This window comes from Mus caroli, unplaced genomic scaffold (assembly GCF_978045245.1).
Source record: "Mus caroli unplaced genomic scaffold, Mus_caroli_1 scaffold_20, whole genome shotgun sequence".
NCBI lineage: Eukaryota > Metazoa > Chordata > Mammalia > Rodentia > Muridae > Mus > Mus caroli.
In genome coordinates this window covers 35,623,569-35,640,821 of record NW_028227275.1, presented here as the reverse complement: position 1 = coordinate 35,640,821, position 17,253 = coordinate 35,623,569, and the positions used below count along the sequence as shown (strand labels likewise).

General features: G+C 47.5%; 1 protein-coding gene across 14 annotated transcripts in view; it reads left to right on the top strand.

Annotated features, from left to right (window-relative positions):
• The window catches only part of Kank1 (KN motif and ankyrin repeat domains 1), a 195,173-nt gene extending 179,861 nt beyond the window's left edge, over window positions 1–15,312 (top strand). For 12 of the 14 annotated variants that reach the window (XM_029472388.1, XM_021151518.2, XM_029472382.1 and 9 more), the window contains 9 exons: window positions 2,903–3,100; window positions 3,675–3,783; window positions 4,885–5,130; window positions 6,583–6,670; window positions 8,647–8,866; window positions 11,059–11,201; window positions 11,716–11,916; window positions 13,687–13,785; window positions 14,306–15,312. In XM_029472388.1, coding sequence (XP_029328248.1) covers window positions 2,903–3,100; window positions 3,675–3,783; window positions 4,885–5,130; window positions 6,583–6,670; window positions 8,647–8,866; window positions 11,059–11,201; window positions 11,716–11,916; window positions 13,687–13,785; window positions 14,306–14,368 — 1,367 coding nt within the window. In that variant the 3' untranslated portion in view covers window positions 14,369–15,312. Of the gene's footprint in view, window positions 1–2,902; window positions 3,101–3,674; window positions 3,784–4,884; window positions 5,131–6,582; window positions 6,671–8,646; window positions 8,867–11,058; window positions 11,202–11,715; window positions 11,917–13,686; window positions 13,790–14,305 lie in introns of all 14 variants that reach the window. The other 2 variants (XM_085834083.1, XM_029472390.2) reach the window with 2 other exon arrangements.
• Window positions 15,313–17,253: the final 1,941 nt, after the last annotated feature.

Below are 17,253 nucleotides of genomic sequence, written 5' to 3'. Positions count from 1 at the left end.
ACAGGGTTCATAATCACCACTGTTGTGTTTTAATCTTATCTGGGTAACATGCAATGTTCGCTATGGACCTTCTACCATTGGTGATCCAGGCCTGTTCATTAAACAGCCAGTTATTTCTAAGAATCCATACACAGCCGAGTTGATAAGCAGAGACTGAGGAAGTATGAAATCTTATTTTTCAGGAGTCCAGTTGGAGTTTTGTTTCATCATAGTTGAGTAGTTCTCAGTTCTGACTGCTGAGCAAAATCATGGGGAGAGGTTAAAAGATACACAGAGCACCGTGGCCCAGGTCTTTAAAACAAGCACTTAAGTGGCAGAGGCAGGCTGTTTTCTAGGACCCAGCTTGGTCTTCATAGCAAGTTCTAGGTCAGCAAGGGCTGCATAGTGAGACCCTGTCTCAAAATGATGGTGATGGTGATGATGACGACAACGTAAGAGCTCTTACCTGTATTTTTAAAAAAACCCACCTCTTCATCTAACATGATTTCCAAGCATGTCCAGGGTTAAGATCATCTCATGGGACTTTGTTGGCCACTCTGGTTTTTGCATATCCAGCCCCACTTCTCCTTTCTTCTTGCACATGGCAGTCCTATTCAGAGCTTCATGCTGGGACAGGTATCGTTCCACTCGATGCCCATGCCTACAGAAAGGGCCTTGTTAAGCTCAGGGAATCACATCTAGGTCATTCAAGTCCGGCCAGTTTGAACACCACCTAGGACAGATTTTCCAGCAATACTAGTAGCAGTTCTCCCTGGCGTGACTAACAAGAACTGGTTTGATGCCTGGTGACCTCGAGGTACCTGTTGACCTCAGTCAGCAACCCTGATTTCCAGGTGAATTGCACAAACCCTTGCCAAAAGAAATCTGGTGTCCAGCACTGTTCTCAGCCGTGCAGAGGACCCCAAATAGAGACCCAACAAGTAGGGCTTCAAGGAGCCTGTGCTCCCCGAGGAGGAAGTGCACAGGGGCTGGGAATAACAATAACAGAGCAATAACAGAGGAAAGAGGGCTTCCTGGAATGGCATCCTAGGAAAACAGAATTAAAAGGAATTGGTTTAGTCTACATCTCGGGAAGAGCGTGGATAGAACTAACTGTGAAAAGTGAGTGGCAAAGTGCCAGGCTGGGGGACAGCCTGCTGAGCGAAGACTTTGGTCACAGCACCAAACAGAACCCATAAAGACTGCATAGCGTTCTCTCGAATGAGTGACAGTAGCTCTGCTCACCCACTAGTCTCTTTGGCCAGACTGTGATGTCAGCTTCTCCTTTCTGTTTTAAAAATGGACAAAATGAAAGCCTTCTCCTGTTTGTTTCTATGCATACTTAGAATAACATTTTTGAAAATTAAAGTGCTAAGTCAGAGCAATTTTTAATACAGCTAATCCATATATAGTATCGAAAAATAGTAAATAAATGAGAATTTTTAATCTCCATAGCTCGTTCCTTTTAGTGGAATTTTACAGATTAGCTCACTATAAAGTTATGTTTATGTCTACTGTTATATTTAGCTGCACATAATGACTTGCAGAGGCAGGCAAGGAGCTCTGTGAATTTGAGGACAATTTGACCTTATGTAGCAAGTTCCCGGCCATCCAGGGCTACATAGTAAGACCTTATCTCAAACAGATACACATGCATGTATTGCAATTAATTTGTTTTGTTTTTTTGTTTGTTGTTGTTGTTGTTTTCGAGACAGGGTTTCTCTCTGTAGCCCTGGCTGTCCTGGAACTCACTTTGTAGACCAGGCTAGCCTCAAACTCAGAAATCCACCTGCCTCTGCCTCCCAAGTGCTGGGATTAAAGGCGTGCGCCACCACTGCCCGGCTTTAATTTGCTTTTTAATTTAATCCTATGATAAACATCATTTTAGTGTCAGTCAGATTGAGAATTCTGTGATACATTGAATTACAAATATAATTTAAGTGAATTTGTCTGCTTTGGCCAGTAAACAGCTATGAAATGTTTTACACGTGGGGAAATAATCTAGTAAGCATGACAAGAAGAAAGCTGACAGGAAAGTATTTCTAAAACTCATCCTGTCCTTGAATAGTGGGACAGACAACTGCAGTGAGGAAAGAAAAGTTCTTTCAGTTGTGGAGGGAAGGGAAGAAGGGTGTGGCCAGCATTTGAGAAGGGAATGGCCTTTCAGAGAAGGGTGTCCGGAAATGAGAAATCCCAACCTTAGGACCATGGGACCGAAGTTCCTTCCCCAAGAAGACCATGGGAGTAAAGAAATGAGGTTGGATAGCAGGCTGGTACCAGGCCACAGTGGTTCCATGTATTCTCTAGGCTATGGGTACCCCGTTTTCCAAGCTTCCCTGGGAGAGGGGCTGCTCTGTAGATTGTACCAGGATTTGTTTCAGCTAAAGTCTTGATGGTATTGGAGATGGGTAGGAACACGGCTCTGCACCAGGGTACCAGAAGGGAACCACAGTAGAAAAAGGAGATGCAAAGTGGCTCAGATGACAAACCTTGGTCAACATTGTGCCAAGGGCAAGGGCCAAGCTTAACAATCATTGAAGGCCTTGGGGGTTCAAGTCTATGTAAATGAATAGTGCGATTTACTGAACAGAAAGCACAAGAGGTCACCAGAGAAGAGGATGGGTTGAGAGAAATGTGTGGGTTTTTTTTTTTAATAATTTAAAATAATTTACTTTTTTATGTGCATTGGTGATTTGGCTTCATGTATGTTTATGTGAGGGTGACAGTTCCCCTGAAACTGAAGTTACAGACAGTTGTGAGCTGCCATGTGGGTACTGAGAATTGAACTCAGGTCGTGGAAGAACAGCCAGCCCTCTTAAGCCAAGGAATCTCTCCAGTCCCTGAAACTGTTTTTTAACTGACTTTTAAGTCTATGCTATGCGAACCTAACCCTGCATGCCTGCACTCTTTTCCTTCTGCACAGGAAATCACTTGGAATGTACCTGCAAGTGTGGAGGCCTTCGGTCAGGAGGACTGTTAAATGTACAACCATCCCAGCCTGGGGTGGAGGAGGAGACGGCAGAAGGCAAGCACAGCCGGGGCCATGAGCAGTTCCCCACACAGGGAAATACCCTGCCCCCGGTGAACCTGACAGATGACCAGATAGCCACTGGCCTCTATGGTAAGTCTTCTTGCAGTTTGTGCAGTTTGTGGCAACACTGCCAGCCTTCCAGCCGATAATTTACATGCTGACCTGGAAGAAAGGTTATATAATTTGTTGTTTTGGCAGCTAGGCCAAAGTATCCTTTACCAAAAGCAAGCTGTGATGTCTTGGCTACAGATTATGCACTGTACAAACAGCCTTCCTCTCCTTCACATCCTAGTCCGCATATTCTACCCCTTAGGTTATCTTAGCTGATGAAAAAGTACCAGGATCCCTACCTCAATGCCTAAGGAAGGGTGAACTGAGACATGACATCACTTTATAAACATTACAGCCTGGTACCAATGCTCCTTATCTGCATGTTTGTAATGTCTGGGCACACTGATGGATTCCCTCCCCCGTGTTTAAAGGAACGTTATTAATAGAATGATGAATTCTTTTCTCTGTTTGCACACACTCTCCCAGTGGGTTTCATGGATGTTTCTCACACACCCACACTAAGATCTGCATTCACAAATGTGAGGAAAGAGAGCCCACTCATTTAACTCATGATTTACACCAATCACTTGGATTTACTTTTTTTTTTTTTCAGTATGTCCAAATAATGAAAACACACTGAAGTCCATCATGAAGAAAAGCGATGGGAATAAAGATTCGAATGGAGCCAAAAAGAATCTTCAGTTCATTGGCATTAACGGCGGGTAAGGCATGCTGGTGGCGTTGGGGTGCAGAGACGCCTGTCTCCTTTGCCTCCTACCTACTTAAGTCGCTGTCAGGGTGCCTATTCTGGGATGCTGCCACATCTTGATGATAGAAGATTCCCTCCTCAGAAAGGTGCATCTGGGCTTCTCTTCTTCTCTTCTTTTGCTATCCTTAAGGATATGTCCCTCTTTCAAGGATACCCACTGAAGCTGGGAAAGTGACATCTCCTTACTTCTGGCCTGGGGGTGGGAAACACGTCTTCAGTAAAAAGCCATTAGGGTTGCTGTTTTCATTTGGATAGTTGTATCTATACATGTTAGAATACAGGAGGGGACAGGAAGAGGCTGGCAGCATTAGTCCAGGGCCCAGTGATGGGCCCATCCACTTCTCCGGAATGGATTGCTTTTGACTTAGCTCTCCGTGTTCAGGAGCAGGACTTTGGGATGTTTCAACTGAAGAGTAACCTGGCCATAGCTCTGGTTCCTTGCTTTCTACATAGATTGCCTAGCAGCTATTGGCCCAGGTGGTTGAGCCTGTTTGTCCTCCTCCTGTTGGAGCAAAGCAATTAGTTGATTACTCAATGAGAAAGCAACAGTGCAGCGTTGGGTATTTACTGCAAAGAGGCTACCAAGAGAGATTTAACATGATGGTGCATGTTTTACAAATCTTCAGTTTTATTGAACGATGTGGTCCAGAAGATTTCAAAGGAGCTATTGGCTACTTAAATAATCTGTTCGCTTTGACGGTGGGAGAATGGATGGGACAAATAGAAGAATGCAGAGCAACTTCAGATCTGGTTTCCGTAAAGTCACTTTCCTCTCAATTTATTCTGACCTGGTGATATCAGGGCTCTTTTTTTTTTTTTTGAACAAATGGTATATGATACCAGTCTTCAACTGGGAATTATCCCTTTGAAGTCAAAGCCCATTGTAAACTTACCAGGCCTTCAAATAGACCTTGCTTTGAGTTTCTAAGTGCAGGCTCTAAACCATTGGCAAGATGTCTGGGGTCAGGCCGCAGCTTTTCCCTTCCCAGGATCGTCTGTCGCTGGGTCTCTAGGGGGGCACCCTGCATCTCCTGAACTCCCAATTGCCACCTAGGTATGAGACAACTTCAAGTGACGAATCCAGCTCGGATGGAAGCTCTTCTTCCGAGTCAGATGACGAGTGTGACGCCATTGGGTACCCTCCCGAGGAAGAGGAGGAGGAGGAAGAGAAGGACCTCGACACTCGGGGAATGGCAGAAGGGCACCACGCAGTTAATATTGAAGGTTTCAAGTCTGCCAGGGTGGAAGATGAAGTACAGGTTCCAGAATGTGAGCCTGAGAAGGAGGAAATCAGAGAGAGGTGTGGTACATTTCCCCTCCCCTCCCTGATGCCTTCCATGCGTGCCGTGCTCGGCCGGGCAATAGAATTAACTGGTTCAGGTAGTTTGCGAGTATGTGTGTGTGTTTAGTCTTATCCGTGTCTCGGAAGCATGCACAGCTGGTCAAGGTACTAGTGCAGGGTACGGTGCCTTTCAGATCTCTGAGCTCATCAGTGCGAGTGGCTCATGCTTTTCGCTGAACTTCGGTAACTCTTTGCTGTCTAGCTTGGCATGTGGAAATGGCTGTCCACCTCAGCATCCATTGTTCGAACACATCACCGTGTATACAGAGACATAGCTGACCTTTCTGATGACCAGCGCTCTGTTTACGATTTCAGATTTTTATCTTGACGCGAATGTCAGAATTGTTACCGCAGGACCATTGTGCAGGCGAGGAAAAGGCGTTTAGCCTCAACTAAAAAATGATTAACTGGGAAGGTGATGTGTGTCAGGCACTCTCAGCTTTGTTACGCCTTGAGTGATAAGGAACAACAGTAGATGTGGGATGGTTATACGTCATCTCACGTGCTCTGGTTGGCTGAGACACGCACCTTGGAAATGGGCTGAGTTTGCGACATTGTTAGTCAGGGTGGACCTTTCACTTATAAAACGAGGAAAGATGGAAACGTCAGCGTGTTTTGTTTTTATTCTGTGAGGTATAAATTGGAACGTTTCAGCAAGCATTTATTCCATTACATTTGTCAAATGGAAGGTCACTGTCAACACAAGGTAAGTGTTTCCAGAGGGTTTGAGATGTTTTCTGAGTTTCAAACAGCTTTATTGAGAAAGTTATAATGTCATTTGATTTTTGGCTTTTCATATGTGTGGGACAAACACTTGAGTCACTAGATATGACTTCACCATAAAGAAATATAGAATATAGTAATTTAGACCTCTCTAGCTCCTTAAGAGTAATATATGTGTGTGTGTGTGTGTGTGTATATATATATACACACACACACACATACATATACACATGTTGGAAACACGGTCTTACTGTGTGTAGTCTTGGCTACACTGAAACTCACTATGTAGACCACGGTGGCCTCAAACTCACAGAGATCCACTGCCTCCCCCCCCCCCAAGTACTCAGATCAAAGGCATACAACATCGTACCTGGCCAAGACAATTTTTTAAGCCCATACAATAAAAAGAATAAAATTTTCCAAATGTCATTTTGTAATGTCCTAAAGGCCAAGCTGATGTATCTGGAAGTCACGCTTCGGCAAAGCCCTTCATTGCAGAGGTGCCAGATTATTGTCGTGCTGTCAGCCACCAGTGCCTGGAGACCGCTCCGATCATCAGGACCCACCTAGGCTGGCTCATGGCCCTGGCCTATTAAATGGTTGTGGGCTCTGAGATAAAAATCCCTTTTGTTCTATGGCATACCCTGAGTTCCGTGTGTTTTTTTTTCTCTTCTTCCTCCTCTTTAGGTATGAATTAAGTGAAAAGATGTTATCTGCCTGCAACTTACTGAAATACAACATAAAAGATCCCAAAGCTTTGGCCAGCAAAGATATGGTAAGTCTGCGTGATAGGAACAATGCCCCAGCTTTGCAGCATCGCCCCGGCGCAGCGTGGTCAGGAACATGGTAGCCTGCCCCTGAGCTGTTGTTGTACATGCCTCTCCCTGAGCCGCTCATTTCTTTCATAGCCGGCAGGATGAACTCGTTCTGCCCAGCTCAGGGAACACACCGTTTCCCTGAGGCCCAGCGTCCACTCCTTTGCCCACCCTGTACTTTTCTTGTGGTGGAGCCATCTGGGAGGCACATACTTGGCAGAAAGAAAGAGAAGGCTAATTGCAGGCCATCTCCTTCTCTCTCCATGCTCTGCTTCTATCTACAGATCCTTCTGACCCCAAGAGCAGCATCCCTGAACAATCTAAAAAGTAAGCGTAGGTTTTAGAAGAAACTTATCTGGGCTGAGGTCAGCATTCCTTTCCACTAGGAAAGTATATATTAGGTTCTGGTGTGGAATGCCAACAGTCACTATTTTTAAATGGAAAAAATAACTGCACTGTCATTTCACAGCTGGGTAAATTCAGTAGCAGGTAGTGTGGTTGTCTAACTGGTCAGGAATAGCACAGCACAGGACATGCAGGTACTGCTGGGGCAGCGGCTAATCTGGTGTGCTGCCGGGTGATTCACTCCTGTGCTGACAGCTGGATCTGTAGTTGCATGACCTGACCAGGCCTGTGATTGGCAGCTCCATCTTCAGGACATTGTGAAAATGTGGCTTCTCTCACTAATTTGATAATAACCTGGATATACGTCTTTGTGTGTCAGCAGGGTTAGTTCATCTGAGGCTGATTCATCTAAGTCAGTGGCCGCTGATCAGGTGACTTGCAAGGCTCTGAGACTATGGAGCTCTGAGAACCAAATGAGACCTCAGGAGTTATCTAATCCTAGACACATAGCTGGAATACCGAGGCGAGGGCCTGGCATGGTCTGTTAAAAGCCGGATGTGGCTGTCACAGGCTTGAACACAAACAAGCACACAGGGACATGTGCCCATGAGACCTCACTAGCCAAACCCAGCCTTAGTATCTGAGAACTTGAGAGATGTGTCTCCAGGGCCTACAAGATGGCTCAGTGGAGTGGGTAAAGATGCTTGCTGTCAACCTGACAACCTGAGTTTGATCCCTAGGACCCATATTGTGGCAGAAAACAACCAACATCTTCGAGTTGTCCTCTGACCTCCGCATGTGCATCTAACCTGAGTGTACTTGCCCACACACAGCAAATAAAAGTATCTCTAAAGTGGCAGCCATCAGGTCAGACTACTAGTGCTAGACTTTAGATTGTCCCAATTTGCTCTGTGAGACAGCACCTCACACTGTAGCTCACGTTGGTCTGGAACTTGCTATGTGGTAGCCTAGGCCAGCCTCATCTCCCAGCCTGGTGGGGTAGAAAAGTTGGAGTTAGTCGGACTGGGTCAGGAAGCAACACAGCTGCTGGAATGCTGATTTCTCCCTAACTCCATTGAACAATCACTGGAAAGATCCATTAGCTCAGTAAACACAAACAGCTCAAAAGTAGAGACAGGCCTAAGTGTTGACCTCGTTATAGATACTATAAAATGAGCGGTTTTGTTGGTGGTAGTTTGGGGTTTTTTTTAAGACATGGAAACTAAGCTGCAGAATAAGGAAGCTTCTCAGAATCACGCATTCATAAGTAGTAGAGTCTGGCATTGAATCTCTGGGATCTGGCTCTGGCTCTAAACCCCCTTGCATGTTGCTTCTTAGTGACCACAGTGTGGACGGGACGATTTAAAACCAGAAGAGGAGAGTTCAAGTTTGTTGTTTGAAGCTGCTCTTGAGGTGCTGGGTTGCAGCATCTTTTAAGAGCAGATGCTGAGAGTACACATTTTGACTATAAAAGGCCTGGTTGCTTGGGCTTTTGGTTGCACGAGAGAGAGAGAGAGAGAGAGAGAGAGAGAGAGAGAGAGAGAGAGAGAGAGCTATAAATAGAACTAACAGCAAGTTGGTGTTTTGGCAGAGGATCTGTCTGAACACCCTCCAGCACGAGTGGTTCCGAGTGTCCAGTCAGAAGTCCGCCGTGCCAGCCATGGTGGGCGACTACATCGCTGCATTCGAGGCTGTCTCCCCGGATGTGCTCCGGTACATCATCAACATGGCGGACGGCAATGGCAATACCGCCCTCCACTACAGCGTGTCCCACTCCAACTTCCAGATCGTCAAGCTGCTTCTGGATGCAGGTACAGAGGACCCTGTTGTCCCCCTAAGGGCACTCAGGTTGTGACTTGTCTTCATAAAGCTGGTTGACCCATACCATAGTTCTTTGGCCATCCTCAAGTCTTTTCATTGCTTCTCCACATGACATGGCAAGAATGTTTGTTCTTGAGTCATGGGTGGGAGGCCTGAGGTTCATCAAGCCTGGGCAATAAAGAAACAGAATCCACATCTATTTTGAAGGGAGTTTGTGAAGATATTCTTGCTGCAGGTCAGCTGTCTTCAAATGAGGTGTACCCCTGCTAATAGCCGTGACTCACACTTGTTCCTTGATGAATCACACCGGCTGGGCTGGGTTGTTTGGGAGGCAGAGTGTTACTCACAGGCCCAGAGTCACAGCTTTTGTGCATGTGGCCACTCTGTTTGTCCTTATACTCCAGCCACTATGTGGCTGTACAGAAGTGAGGAGTTAGGACAGGGACTAGTAAAACCACAGCAGAATCATCACTGTCCCTGCCCAACGTCTTCAAAAGAATCACAGAAATGAGAGGCAGTGTCTCCCGTTACCGCTGAACCTTGTTAACAACAGTAGTGGGAACGTGCCATCCCAGAATGCAGTGGTGGGGTCACATTACCCATGAGGTGAGAGGGCAGGTCAGAAGGGGCCCCTTGAGGAAGGGAGCCTTCAGCTGCAGGTGGGACAGCCCCCAAACCACTTTCATCGTCACAACAGTGTTTTTGACAAGCAGCTAACCCGGAATTCACAGTAAAGGCTAGTGAGAACATAATGTCAACACTTGATGTATATAATGAAATTGTCTAGTTTCCTTTACTGTCTCTTGACCCAGGGGCCTGATATGCAGCACTCCATCTTGGAGTTGTTAGTACAGAAAAAAAAATAATAATCCAAGCACACATACCGTTTGTTACTGTGCTCAGTTGCTGAATTCCCTTTTCTTGGGGTGTGGGTGTTGGAGCTGCAGCCTTCTGCGTGCTGGACAAGCACTCTGACACTGAGCTGCCTCCCGGCACAGCGCAGCGCAGCGAGTCTTTCGGTGCCCATGTTAGGGAATGACTCCTTCCATCTGATGACAGGAAGCAGTTACAGGTTCCTTCCCTCCAGACTGTAGACAGCTAGGGATACTGTTAAAATAGGGGCATGGATTGTACCCAGGGAAACTCAGAACAAGATTTCAGAATTGCTCTTGAAATGGTGTCTTCTCTGCCCTGAGAACTCCCTAGAGTGGATATCCTGACAAACGGACTTGCTTCCACTGTTAGATGGTCTTAGGTAATCACTTCGTTCTAGTGCTTACTATTTTGAGCAATTTTGGGCTCCATGAGATATAACTCTGGGGCTTCAGCCCTGAAGGAGTGGAGGAGCTCAGATCCTGAGGACCGCGGGTATACGTGTGCACCCACTTTGCCACCACACAGCCTTCGCTTTTTACACAGAGGTCCTTCTGTACATCCCATTACGTAATAGAGAGGGATCCCAAGCCGAGCTTTTGTCTCGTCTCATCTGAAGTGTTTAACTTGGTACTCGCTCCTCTGAAAGCTACTTTCCGTTTCTCTCCATCCTGGCATGCCATTAAAGCCCTGGGAAGCGTCTCGAGAATTAAAGAACAGAAGAGATCCAGCCCACGGGGTCTGGTGGTCCTTGGCAGTTTCTTAGAGGACTTGGAGCATTAATATTGATCTTACACTACAAGCCCTAGGGTTAGCAGCCATGTGATTGAGTTTCTGAACATATGCCTGTCTAGATCCCTCGTTACCGCTGAGGCTTCATAGCAAGTACACTGAGAACCTCCTCCCGCACCGCCAGGGTGTCACACCATAATCACCCTATCACAAGCAGGGAGCCCTGTGGTGTGGCCACCTACTGTCATGTCTCCTGCTGCCAGCCTGCTGGGACAGGGCATTAAAACATTTGTTCCCTTTTTAGTCATTTTCAGAGCACTTATTTCATGGGGTTCTTATAAACATCACACCTCCAGTGAACGCTAACGGTTCCAGATGGCTCTCCCTAAAGAGATTTCTTTCTTTTTTTTTTTTTTGGTTTTTCGAGACAGGGTTTCTCTGTATAGCCTTGGCTGTCCTGGAACTCACTCTGTAGACCAGGCTGGCCTCGAACTCAGAAATCCGCCTGCCTCTGCCTCCCAAGTGCTGGGATTAAAGGCGTGCGCCACCACGCTCGGCTGAGATTTCTTTCTTGTAGACGTGTGCAATGTGGATCACCAGAACAAGGCAGGGTACACACCCATCATGCTGGCAGCCCTCGCGGCCGTGGAGGCAGAGAAGGACATGCAGGTTGTAGAAGAACTCTTCAGCTGTGGAGACGTGAACGCCAAGGCCAGTCAGGTTAGTGCCTCATTCACCACACTGACCATCGGCACCCTGGCCAGTGTCTCATAGGACCAGGTTGACAGGGCATTTTGCTGGTGGCCCACTGACAGCTGTAGTCCATGCACCGACCAGCATACCGGGTGACACGTGGGCTCAGTCCCATGTTGCGAATCTCTCCCTACTTTGCCTGGGAAGCTTGCAGGGGGACTAAGCATGGTTGCACACAAGGGTCCCTACCTGTACGGGGTCCTCATCATACACTCATTGCCTACTGATTCCAATGATCTGGCTGCCGTGGCTTCACGCCAGAGTCAGAACTCTGAGCCTAAATGTGTTCACAATTCTATCCTAAACCTCTTTAGAACTATCTCCCTTGCTTTACTGAGATGTCCACAGAGTTCTGGTGAAAACCTGACTCCTTCCTTAGCTCATGGCTCTAGTGCCTTTGTGTGGCGCCTGCCCTACCCCACCCCCCAGCCTTCTCCCGCCCAGTCGACACTTCTGACTCTAACCATCATTTCTCTCCTAGGCGGGACAGACGGCCCTCATGCTGGCTGTCAGTCATGGGCGGATAGACATGGTGAAGGGCCTGCTGGCCTGTGGAGCTGATGTCAATATCCAGGACGACGAGGGCTCCACCGCCCTGATGTGTGCCAGTGAACACGGGCATGTGGAGATTGTGAAGCTGCTGCTGGCCCAGCCAGGCTGCAATGGCCACCTGGAAGACAATGTGAGTGCCACTGGGCCTCCAGCCAGGAGCGGGTGTGGGCCCCTCTTCCCTGTTCCTTTGTGGATTGGTGTTGGCGTGCAGGCCTCTTCCCTTCATAGCCCAGCTCAGCTATGTATACCATGTATAGTCAGATACTGCATTAGCCAAAAGTAAATATATGCATGTACCTCACCCTCGAGTTCATGAAAGGAAGAAGGCAAGACGCAGAGCTCGCTCCTCAGGGGGTGAGCAGATTGGCCCTACAAAATCCAACTCTCAGAGGCAGTGTATAGAGACAATGTATGAGCAGTCCCTCAGGAGACGGTTGGGTTTTCTCTCTCCCTTGGATGGAACACTTAGCCATTTGAGTGCAGTGACAATGGGTGATGTACAATGAATGGTTCATCAATGTGAATACTCTTACGTGACACATAAGCCAGGAAGTCCACGAGTTCTTTGGCCACTCTGAGCACATTCTCCCACTTCTGCTTGGTCTGTTCCCATCGTTACCAAACTTAACCTCACTGAACTCCCTCCCAGTCTGTCCCCTTCCAAGATAAACCTTGCATGAGCACCCAGGCCAAAGAGAAAGCATGGGACTGGCACTTGAGCTATGGAAGTGAAGCTGGGGCATGGAGGTCAGATCTCCATGGTTCTCATTCTGAAAGCTTATCTCTGCCGAACACTGGTTCAACCTAGAGCATCCTTTGTCTCAAAACACCATAAAGTTAGAGGGGAAATAGCCTCCTTTGCCATAAATTTCAGATCCCACTGAGCTCGCGCCAATAAGCAAAGCAGGGGAGGTTGCCACTGGGTAGAAGGGCCATACCCTCCCACCTCCAGGGACAACGCAATTCCTTCCATTCACTTCTTCAGAGAGCATGGGTTCACAGCTCATTTCCCCCCCTACTGCCGTCTCTGTTGCGTGTGTTTTAAGGTTTTACTTAATTGCGCTCTCTCTGAAAACTTGTCACGTTGTGTGATGAGTCTGTAGTGTGACAGGGACTTACAGAAATCCTGGCTACCCAACCCACTTCCTTACTTATACACAAGTGCGACACTCACCTGACCTCCGGAAGGGAAGCTGCTCCCTGGATTCGCAGTGTGGGAGGGCAGGATGCTAATATTCAACCCACATGGGAATCATTTCCTGTTCCTATGACCAAACGAGAGTCCTTACTTCAAAACCGGACAGGAAATAAGCTGTGCTGTCCTTTGCCTTAATTGCTTCATATCCATCTCAGAGTCTGCAATTTAATAAAAAATCAGTTACTCTCCCCCTCCCCCAAAAAACTGCTTCCTTCCCATAGGCAGTGCTCCCCCTCCCTCTGGTATTTCCAGAAGACTTGCGTTTGCAGGCAGACCTCCAGGGTGGAGTGCTTACTGTGGATATGACCAGAGGTGCAGTAGGCTATAAGACCACAGCTTCCTAGTTCTTACCTGGCTGGCTGTGGTTGTAAGAAAAAGAGACTATAGTTTCTGCCCCTCCTGTTCTTACTGGCCCCTCTGGCAGGTGGGACAGTTGGATAGGGGCTCTCAGTGGGCACCCTTCAGTTTCTGAGGACCTTCGTGTACACATGCCTGTGCCAGTGCTGATTCTCCTTGAGCTCTTACGGACAGAGACTAGTCTCGCTCACCTCCACACTCACGACCCAACCTGTAAGATCCAGAAACACTTCCTGAAGTACGGAACGGATGGCTAGACCTGGGGGACTTTATCAGCTCGCTGCCTTCCAGATGATGGAGACTTGAGAGACTCAGCCTGGCCTGTTGTTTTCGTTTCCTCTTTAGGATGGCAGCACCGCTCTCTCCATAGCCCTGGAAGCTGGACACAAGGACATTGCCGTTCTTCTGTACGCCCACCTCAACTTCTCGAAAGCCCAGTCTCCGGTCAGTAGCAGGCATTTGGCATTTACAAATGGGATGGAATTCCCAGGGGAATGAACAGGCCACAGGAATCTCATGTTGATTCTGAATATGGGGTTTTTAGCCCAGAGCTTAAATCTTCATCATTTCTACCCCATGCCAGGATACGCTGGGTCTCAGTCATCCTTGAGGGACAGCAGCTCTTCACGAGGAGCTAATTCTAAGTACAATGACCCAAATAGCACAGGTTGAGCTCATGGCTACATGTCACTGTGTCCCTGACACTGTCAGGAGGCTGCTCATCATCTCAGAATTGACTCCGAGTGGGAGGAGGCTGACTTCCAAGGACAGCTGGACAATCCCTGCTTAGCCCAGCTGGCTTTAGAACATGCCTGCAGAGGGTGGACATCTCTGTCCCACATTCTCAGGAAGAGCTCGCCTGGCTCCGGCACACAGATGGTTGTCAGCTGTGAATAAGCAATGTTGGGGGGACACATCTGCCTGAAGTCATTAACCTCCATGTCCCCCCTTTCCTGGTCTCTAGAGCACGCCGAGGCTTGGCAGAAAGACATCTCCTGGTCCCACTCACCGAGGTTCTTTTGACTGATTATGTAAGCATGGCCCTCGTGTGTACCACCACGAAGCTGCTAGTTATTCCTGTTGGGGTGACAGATACTGAATGTAAATGGACCACGCCAAGCTGACCAGCAGACAGAAGAGTCAAGGAGCGGCTGAAGGCTGATGCTTCTGCAGGGAAAGCCAAGCTGTTGGGAAATGGCCTCCTCTCTGGCCCTCCGCTCTAGTAGAGCTTGGACCCAGCTCCGTGGCTGCTGAACCGGCTCTGTTATTTGCAGTGGTAGGAAATGGTAGACTGGCCTGACCAGGCCATTTCTACCATATAAGCAAATGTCAGGTTCTCTATGACGTTGTAGTTTTGACCTTTTCCACAAGTGCTTAGTAACTTATGAAATGTGGAGCCATTGGGAAGTCCTTCCAGTATTCCATTCCAGGGTGCTTCTTGCTTCTGTTCACTTCTCTTTTGTCTTTTAAAATAAGAACCTTGAGGGAGAGGACTTTGATCATCAGCAACTTACACACACACACACACACACACACACACACACACACACACGCTGATAATTTCCCCGCTTAAAAATAGAAGATGGAACTCTCAAACCATATGTATAAACTTACAAGAAATATTTTCAATTGGTTTATCGAGGTGGATGTATTATATGGCTTTTTATATAAAAGACTTCTATATGAAATTGACAACAGTATTTTCAACTTTTATATTCCACAGTACAGTCATAAAGAGCTACATGTCATGTTATGTTTTGAGCATCTGCCCAACCGTGTCTATATCTGGTGATAAAGGTTTGAATTAGGTTAGAGGACTGGGTGCCAGATTTGCATTTCTGGAGGCAGAGTGTAGTTCTCTGTGTATTTCTGTCATACGCCACGTTTACTTTGGTCCTGTATATGTATTTAAATGTTTGAAGTGCCTTAGACTCTTGCCATATTTTCAGAATAAAATTTCATTAAGCTCTGTTGCTTGCCCCTGCTTCATCACTGACAGCTGTCTGCCTGGCTCGGATGACTAACAGCAGTGGCCACAAGCTCTGATGGATGGTTTGAGCTTCGAGAACAAGAGCATGGTCTATTGGCCTCGGGCTCCAACCGGGGCAGCCTTCGGAGGGTGCGCGAGTCTGTGACACAGGTTCCATACCCCCGGGCTGCATGTCACAACGCCGAAACTTAAAACCTTATACACTAATACCAGGCAGGTAACCTCTAGGGAGCCCCCAGAGCTGTTTCTTCCCAGATGCATGGACGTTAGCGAGTCCTGAACCGATTTGGGGGTGTAACTACCTGTGGTTGGCTAAACGGGGAGAGGAAGCCAGACAGACTTTTTGAAAGTTTTGTGTCTTCCAGAGAAACGTTAAGAGGGGTCATGAGAAAAGTAGTAGGGACGGACTCGGGTCGGCCTGGGCCAGCTGAACACTCTGCAGGAGGCCGGGAGCTTCTAGGACAGAAATCTGTTCTCATGTGTGAACTGTAAGAATGAGGTTACAGAGTCTGGGACTTCCAAACTGCTCTCTCCCTCCCCAGACAGATCTGGGAGCTCTGGGATTCAGGCTAAATTTTGGCCCAGGAAGTTATTAAAACCAAAGTCCCATGGACCGGAAATAGGTAAAATAAATTAACGGGGGTGGCGGGGGTCTGTGAAGGGAAGTGGTTCGGGGCTTTGTTTCTCCCTTAATGGCCCCAAGCGCCTGTTGAGCAAAGAGCTCTTTCTCAGGAGGTTTATGATCCTGGGGATCTTGTTTTTCTGAACAGAAAAAGCATTAATACTGTGATTGTGGGCTGGGATAGAGTCTTCTGGTGGTGTTTATCTAACACACGTGAACACACACACACAAACACACAGCCCTGAGTTCAATCCCCAGCTCTACCCCCCCCAAAAAAAAGGAAAAAAAAAGCTTAAAAAAATATTGTAGATGAATGAGAAAAACGAAAGGAGCCCTTGTGCTCTGATTAAAAACAAGTGCTTATTTTATCTCTGAGTAAAGTCTTGTGCACTGTGTATCTAACCTCTGAGTAGCGCGCGCTGGCCCAGGTCGTGTTTGCTCTCATAACACCTCGAATGTGTTTTATCTTGGGATCTCCACACACTGTATACATAAGTCTGATTTCTCCCATTGGGAAAGCTGTGTGTGGTTTACGGAGGCACAACTTTGCAAAGGGACTCTGAAAGGAGGTGTGGGCCACGTCCCTAAGCAAGGGCAGCCCAAGGGAGGAGACAGCGGCCTTTATCTTCTGATCCAGTCTAAGAGGAAACCAAACCTTTAGGTGATGCCAGTTCCCTAGAAACCTTTGCCCTGGAAATGGAACGGCTGAAGGCTGGAATTTTCCCTAAGACAACACATTTGGCAATTTTAAGATCCTGATATCAAGAAAGCGACACTGACCACATGTTCAACCACTGTCAGGACTCGAGGGGCCCTACTCAGGGTTTCTATTCCTGCATAAAACATCGTGACCGAGAGGCAAGTTGGGGAGGAAAGGGTTTATTCAGCTTACTCTTCCACACTGCTGTTCATCACCAAAGGAAGTCAGGACTGGAACTCAAGCAGGTCAGAAAGCAGGAGCTGATGCAGAGGCCATGGAGGAATGTTACTTACTGGCTTGCTTCCCCTTGCTCAGCTTGCTTTCTTATAGAACCCAAGACTACCAGCCCAGAGATGGCACCACCCACAAGGGGCCCTTACCCCCCCTCCCCCCGCTTGATTACCAACTGAGAAAATGCCCCACAGCTGGATCTCATGGAGGCATTTCCCCAACTGAAGCTCCCTTCTCTGTGATAACTCCAGCCTGGGTCAAGCTGATACACAAAACCAGCCAGTACTCATAGTAAACCTATCACCATGGTGATGGAGTTTGCTTCTGGAGAAATCTGTCTGGAACACACAGCTGACACAAGTGCCCAAA